At 37.8% G+C, this 8095-nt stretch overlaps 1 protein-coding gene across 1 annotated transcript; it reads right to left on the minus strand.

The window, feature by feature from the left end:
* Positions 1-3412: 3412 nt before the first annotated feature.
* On the minus strand, positions 3413-7159 carry LOC141439415 (protein dimmed-like). The gene is made up of 3 exons (XM_074103698.1): positions 6917-7159; positions 5850-5989; positions 3413-4196 (listed from the first exon to the last, which is right to left on the minus strand). Exons 1-3 carry the CDS (start codon positions 7157-7159, stop codon positions 4076-4078), a joined length of 504 nt encoding a protein of 167 aa, XP_073959799.1. The 3' UTR covers positions 3413-4075.
* Between the last annotated feature and the right edge of the window lie 936 nt (positions 7160-8095).

The raw sequence follows: 8095 nt of genomic DNA on the forward strand, positions 1-8095 counted from the left end.
AATTGCCATAATTAATTTACGGTAATGCAAAATATTCACAAAATTATTCTAATTATAAATAAACCCTCGTAGCTCACCCAAAAACTATGCGATTTGACATTTCGGAGACCTCACGCTATACAAGCGCCTCTAGCGGCGAATTCATACGCGATATCCCTCATTCAGTGGACTTCGTATGTTGTGAAATTAAATAATAAGAAGCTTGACTAGTGTGAATAAATTTTAAACTGTATTATAAACCTTGTAAATAGTGTTAAATACTTAGTATGATTTTTTTAGTGTAAAAAACAATAGGTAAACATAGTGAGTATACGGTGTGGATTTGGCGAGCGCTTATCACTGAGGTTTGTGATTCATAAATTGCTTTATTAATTTTGCACAAAAACTAATAAACCACACAATCAGACAGTCAACATATTATATTATCGAAGCTTTTATAAAACATAATTAAAATCGCAAACTTAAAAGGTAAATATTCAACCGAAATAGCTAGTCGTTGCTAGGCGACTCGGTCGCCTTAGCAACGGCTAATAACGCCTAGCAACCAAAAAACGCTGAAAAAAACACGTTTCTTGTATGACGACCCCCTTTAATTTGTAACTTTATTTTTAGTATTTGTTGTTATAGCGGCCACAGTAATACATAATCTGTGAAAATTTCAAGTGTCTAACTTTTACGGCTTAAGAGATAAAGCCCTGTGACAGACGGACAGACAGACAGACAGCGGAGTCTCAGTAATAGGGTCCCGTTGGCACCCTTTGGGTACGGAACCCTAAAAATTAAGTAATATTTTTCTAAGCATTTCGTATTTTCAAACAGATCACTAAATAGAAAAATCGTTTTAGCAACCCCCTAGTGGTTTTAAAAGACCTATCCAACGATACCCTACAATACAAGGTTAGATGAGAAAAAAAAATCTGCCCCACTTTACAAATAAATTTTTAATTTTTTATATAAATATTTTTTATAAATATTTTTATAGAAATATATTTTTTTTAATTTTTTATTGTACCATTTTGGCGGCAGAGTTTACATATAATATATTCGTGCAATATTACAGCTTTCTAGCATTGGTAGTCCCTGAGCAAAGCCGCGGACGGACAGACAGACAGACAGACATGGCGAAACTGTAAGGGTTCCGTTTTTGCCATTTTGTAAATATACCTACCCCCATTATGATTTTTCCAAAATCTTCAAAGCAATATTTTAACTTTTAGTGGAGGGTGGGACCAATATTATTAGCATAGCATATTTGCTGAATATATCCATGAAAAATTACAGATTTCTAGCACTAATAGTCTCTAAACTAAGCCGCGGACGGACGGACAGACAGACATGGCGAAACTATAAGGATTCCGTTTTTGCCATTTTGGCTACAGAACCCTAAAAAGGCAGTGTACCTACCTATATCGAACAAGCATCCTGCCTCGCATCCTGCCTCGCAATATCGAAGTTTCTCAACTCGAACGCATAATTACAGCTTCCGACACGTTGGCGTTATACTTCTCTATTCCAAGATAACCGATCAAAACTATCAGCAAAGCAACACATACGTAGGTAGGTATAGGTACTGAAAATATTAAATACTTCGGTGTATAAGTACTCATACGGTGTGCGAGCATTTAGTTAGTAGGTATACCTAGTGCCATTAACGAAGACGTGTAAATCACGACTTTTGTCAAAATTAGACATTAACATTTTAATAAGAACCACGGCACGCGTCATCGTGAATGACTCTACCTATAAGTAAGTAGAGGTATAAAGGAAAAGGTTGAATAAAACAATCTTAACTCATTTTAATTATGCACGTTTGCATTTCATTGTAAATATATTACTTAGTATATTGAATAAACTTTATCAGAAACAATATCCAAAGTTGTGGACGATTTTCACGAACTTCCTTAGACTTTACTGGTACAGTCAGCAGCAGAAGTAAGAGAGCGGTTGTGGAGCTCAAAATGATGTAAACACTCTCTTGTTACCTTGGCCGTAGAGTCGTGTGTAGATTATTTTGAGCACTGTAACTGCCCATCCCCTTCTGCTGCTGACTGTACGTAGTACACGGTTCCATGGTAAGAATGAGGCTCAGTAGGATCATATAAGTTCAAGCACTTTATATTTGTCCATCAATGTAAGGTCGTAAATGAAAATAAAATTCAAAATACGGTGAATGAATCCATCCTAGCCTATATATGTCTCACTGCTGGGCACAGGCCTCCCCTCAGAACGAGAGGGCGGTGAAGAAATAAATCTAATTAATTATGAGCTCGTAGGTATAAAAACCAAAAAAAGCTTCACCTAACGATTTATATAAAAGGAGATGAATTTCAAGACATCAATTTTCTTCAAATTACGATTAAATTAAGTACAATACAGCCTTTACACCTACAGCTCATATTTTAATTTATATTCATATGTCATCGAGCACATGACACACATCTACAATCATGGTACATATCAACTAATAAAGGATGACTTAAAGCATTTTGACATTGGCACTGTCCACAAGTCAACGATAGAGCGAATAATGAGTTTTATATTATGCAACACATTGGTCAGCAGGTAGGTAGGTAAGTCTTACCTATTCACAAAATATATTTCTCATTCCTATCAACAAAATACTTTTTAAAATACTAAAAATGCAATAACTCTTAACCTAAGGAAATTATAATAATTTACTACACTTATTATTATTACAATGGTAACTATTTAATGAGATTGAACAAAGGTAATCACAAAAAATCATAAATTTAACTGGCGCCTTATTCCGTGGCGTAGTGAATTAATTCGTCTCTACAATGTTATTTCAAATACTCTTTCGCCCTCCCCACTAACTTTATTCGTACTTCTGATTATGTAAATGGCTGTTATCAACTAGACTGCAAGTTATTGGCACAGCAAGGGAGAATTTTACGTCGAAGTGCGAGGAAATATTTATTTAGAAGAAACGCAGTTTGGTAAATGTAAACATCCTTTTGTATAAATGCTTCCTTATATAGCTTCTGAGTGTGAAAGTATCTAATAGGGCGACGCGCTTACTCAAGGGAGATCAGATTTCAAATTCCCGACACCCTAGTGACCGCGTTAGTTCCTCTTTCACGTATATTAAATGGCCGTTTCAATACAGCTTGCACATAAGAAAATATTAATTAAGTATACTTCCCTTGAAATTCATTAAGCTGATTGTATTGAAACTCACATTTTTTTTAATACATGATACATTTTGCCAAGTGGTTTTTATTATTTGCTTCTTTGCTTAATATTTTATTTTATCTTGGCTTGGTGTTACAAAAGATATCCAACTTCTAAATCTTTTTGTTCAAAAGGTACGATAGGGAACCCTAAACAGTACGATGTTATATACAAACAAAACTTTTACATAAGATTGTATACTTTAGGACTGGATCTTGCGCAGGGACGAGCTAACGTAAGGACGAATCGCAGAGGTAAATGAAGATCGAAACTAAAGAGTCGCCAGAGGAGAGTGAGAAATGTGCTGTAATTTGCAGCTTGAGAGCGTGATAACGATAACGTAAAGAAGCAAGTAGACATAAAGTGATAACACTGGCGATTTGTAGGTGAGTTTGAAAGTGAAGCGAGCGCGCAACGAGCTTACCGCGAGTTAGCTACGTATAACATTTAGGACACTATATATATTGTACACTCGCGGCGAAATCGTTGCGTGGCGCGCTCGCTTCACTTTCAATTCGCCCACAAATGGCCAGTGTGATATCGCTCTGAGTGACACTGTGCCTCGCACAACATTATCATACAGACAACCTAACAGACAACTAATTTGATTCCATGGAACCTAATCACAGTAAATAATTTTATTTGTCTAAAACAATGCTTATCGAATGACGTAAATGTCAAAATGACCAGGTTCTACGGTTGCCAAGGATCAAATTTGCAATCTTTCTTTTTGGGTAAGACAGATCGAGACTCACGCTCGTGTTAATCGCGCAGAACTTTAGCTCGTTCCCAGTTTCTAATATGTAATTTAATCGAGAGCATTAGTGGAGTCAGGCAAGGCATTGTTTGGCAGACGAGCGAGATTGAGGGTACGCTGTGAAGGTCAGAGGCATGTCCGGACGCTTGACGTTTCTTCCGGTTCTGGATCGCTTGGCTCGTTGTTGTTCTGCTCCTCTCGGCTTAACACGAAAGCTGGCTCTACGTTTTCATCATCACCGTTAAACCTGATAAAAAATAAAAACACTGAGCAAAAATGCTAAAGCCTACTTTACACTAAGTATAGCAAGAAAAATCCTGTAAACAAGTTGGATTACATTGCGATTGCATAAAGCGAACGAGTTTGAAGTGGTCAATTGAGCGCCTCAATTTGACGTGCCCCTGCTTCAATGCAACTTGCACGATTTTTCATGCTGGTCTATAAGAGTGACAGTTTACCTGTGGACATGAGACTATAAATATCGAAATGTAAGAACTATCACTTCATGGTACGTACTTCATTTCATTATCTATCATCTACGAGTTGGAATTACTTAAGTGAAACTAGAATACGAATTGTTAACCTTTTCGACGCCAACGACCTATACATATATGCAAAAGCAACCTTCGTTCAATTGTGTTAAGGTAAAATTTTAGGCATTGCAATAAATGCCTGGCGTATGGGTGATGTCTTTTGTATTTGACGTGGCGGCGAAAAGGTTAAAGATAGTTCTAATATAAACAAAACAGCATACACTACATGACATGCAGTAGGTAGGTACCTATGCGAAATAGTTTTACTTCAATTATTCATATTTACGTCAGCAGCAGAAGTAGGTGAGCGGTTGTGGTGCTCAAAATGATGTACACTATTATTACCTGGACAGTAGAGTTTAGTGTAGATCATTTGAGCACCGTCACTGCTTATCCACTTCTGCTGCTGACTGTACAACAATTTCATCGATTATTGAATGTGTTACTTAATAGATCTAGCTTTTTAAAATATCTACTCGTACCTAAATTAACTCCTTTTGACTGTATTATTCTATACTGTTTACGTAGTGGCCTATCTTGGAGATTTAATTCAAAAACAATGCAATGTGTGGTCTTTTAACATTCATTTTCGTTTCTTTTTAACCCCGGACGCAAAAAAGGGGTGTTATAAGTTTGACCGCTATATGTGTCTGTCTGTGGCACCGTAGCTCTTAAACGGGTGAACCGATTTGAATGCGGTTTTTTTTTGTTTTTGAGATATATTGAACTTTGAAGTGACAATGTCGGGGTTCTCCAACTTTTCGTTGGTTAAATAGGTTATGTTTTGTATCTACAATTAATTAAGTAACCATGGCGAAAAAAACCTACATTTACTCTTAACTGTCACGGCTCGTAAGGTCCAGTGTGGCTACTACGAAATTCTAAAATCGAAGTTCGTATCGTACCGTCCCACCAACGCGCGAATTTCGTAGTAGCCCTGCTGAGGCCGTATTGTCAAACGCACTGACGTTCGCGATCGCATTCACTATATCTCTCTACCCTTGTCTTATGCCGTGTGACAGAAAGAAGTGGTGAAAACGATTGTGATTCCACGTTTGTTAGGCAATAAGGCCTCTGCTCACAATGCACAGCTGTGGGTCTTATACTGACTAACTTAGAATAAAGCTTGAAATCTACTGACAGCGCAGGCGGAGCGGTGCGGCGCGCCGCGGAGGCGGTACCGGTTGTAATATTCGAGCTAACATGAAAGAGGCCACACAGAATACCACGCGGGAAATAAGCGTGGCGCGGTATTCTGTGTGGCCTCTTTCTTGTTAGCTCGAATATTACAACCGTTACCGCCTCTCTCGCTCTGCTTCCGCTGTCAATGAGTTTTTAGCTTAATAGTAAGAATCCTGATAACTTACTGGTATCGTGGGACTTCACCTCTCATAGAGCAAATAGCATTAGTGAGAGCCTTCACGTAATTTTTGGCAAGAGTTAATGTCTCGATTTTTGAAAGACTCCTATTGTCTTTTTTGACGTGGGGTATTACCCGTCGGAGGTCCTGAAACGTAAAAAAAATATACACTGGAATAGATTTTTATAATCAGTAGGGTTGTTGAAAGAATACATCAAAAAGCACCATGATATGTGTAGGTAGTGCGAGTTCGTACTAGCCTCGTGGCACTCGTGGCTAATATTTCTTACTTTCAAAATTTTATTCAACCAATAATCATTCGCAGAGTGTGAATTAGCACTAAGGGCTTCCATAAGGCGAATAACTTTATTGGACTCAATACGTTAGAAAAGTTACCAAATCGGTAAAAAAAATAAGCAGTCTCTCTCTTCTCTCTCTCTCTTCAATGTAATAAAATTTTAATTCTGATTTTCTTGATTTTCATTGCTAATTATCCTGGCTGCAAACGCTATCCAATACCAAAAAATATACATAACAGAAATGACTACAATGAGACTAACAACCCTTTTACGGGCTATGAACGATAGATGGACCTAAGAGTAATGAATCTTTTTTCGTGCTTATTAAGGATTAACTTATAAAAAAACTGTCTTTTATAAAAAAGTGTCTTTGAAGACACCACTGGCCACTACACTCATCAAAACTGCCGAGGGATATTTTTATCCCTTTCAGTATAGGTAGTTTAGTACTTATAAGTCATCATCATCATCCCAGCCTATTTACGTCCCACTGCTGGGCACAGGCCTCCACTCAGAACAAGAGGACTTGGGCCATAGTTCCCACGCGGGCCCAGTGTGGATTGGGAACTTCTCACACACCATTGAATGAATTGCTTCGCAGGTTTGTGCAGGTTTCCTACTAATAAGTATTACTAATAAGTACTAGTAAGTAGGTTTATACTAATAAGTATTACTGAGTAAAACATCGTCTAGAAATAACTAATATCCCAAGACTTTTTTTATTGTGTGACTATTTATTTTAGGTACCCATACCAATGAATGGAATAAGGCTTACCTCAAACGCGCGGTTAAGTGAATGCATGCGCATACGCTCCCGTTCATTGCTCTCCAGACGCCGCAGATTCCGCTCCCGCGCGGACACGCCGCAGCGCCGGCGTCGGACCGTGCCAGTGCTGCTCACGGTGCCGGACGCCGTGCCGGACGACGAAGATCCGGCCGCCGCACGCCGTGTCCGGCAACCGCGTCGAACCGCTACTTCATCGCTACCGCTACCGCTGTCGTAGAATTCTGAAATCATAGTGCATTCACGGTTAGCTTGCTTATGAAGAAAGAGCTTTTAAAACAACGAAGCTGCTCCCGACTGTAACAAGGTTTTTTTTTAATTATATTAGAAGAGCGTGCAAGCGGAATTACATAATAATATATAGCATGTCAGATCAGATTAGTCACAAAAAAAGAAGACTACGCAAGGCAATAAAGTTTTTTTCTCAAAAATATCCGTAAAAGTTAACATTATTCTTTACATATCAGAAGGTGAAGTGCATAGTTTATGGTCATTGAAAAATTAAAAAGTTAAAAAGATAGAATAATGAATTAGCGCGCCTGCAATCAGTCACAATTTTTTTTAAAGTTAAAAAAGGCATGGAAATGTTGGCACAAGTCGTATACAGCCAAGTCTAATGGACTTTTTCTATTGGGTCTGAAACAGCTTGTGGTGTTTTCGGTGTAAAAATACACCTGCAGTTCATTTTTAATGAAAAAAAGGCGGGAAAGCATAAGAAAAATATTGGAATAAAATTAAATGTTATAATATATTTTGAGAAAAAGTTTAATCTATTTCAAAATTATTCACCATTTTTGAGAAAAGCTTTATATTAGTCTCGGCTGGAATAGCAATTGCTGGCTTCGTATTAGTTAAACGGATTCGCAAGCTCGTCAGTTTAATACTCATACTCAGCCAGCAATTGCCTACTTCCAGGCCACGACAATAATCTACTATTAAAATCCGCATCAACATCAAAACGACTCTACATGTTCAAGCTGACACGAATGAATTTAAACGAAATGATATGAACGAAAGTAATGTCACTTGTCACTGTATGAGTGCCGTTCCTATACATATAGAGTCCCGGAGAGATTAGGAGAGAGATCGATTTTATATAATAAACAAGTGCACAATACTTTTTAACCGACTTCAAAAAAGGTGGAGATTCTCAATTCGAGTGTATGTTTT

This window comes from Choristoneura fumiferana, chromosome 20 (genome assembly GCF_025370935.1).
Source record: "Choristoneura fumiferana chromosome 20, NRCan_CFum_1, whole genome shotgun sequence".
NCBI lineage: Eukaryota > Metazoa > Arthropoda > Insecta > Lepidoptera > Tortricidae > Choristoneura > Choristoneura fumiferana.

Excerpts from the sequence above, each read along its gene's own strand:
- LOC141439415 (XM_074103698.1), bottom strand. The coding sequence starts at position 7,159 with ATGATTTCAGAATTCTACGACAGCGGTAGCGGTAGCGATGAAGTAGCG. Across the intron at positions 5,990-6,916 it reads CACTTAACCGCGCGTTTGAG|GACCTCCGACGGGTAATACC; the intron begins GTAAGCCTTATT and ends TTTACGTTTCAG. Across the intron at positions 4,197-5,849 it reads GGTGAAGTCCCACGATACCA|GTTTAACGGTGATGATGAAA; the intron begins GTAAGTTATCAG and ends ATTTTTTATCAG.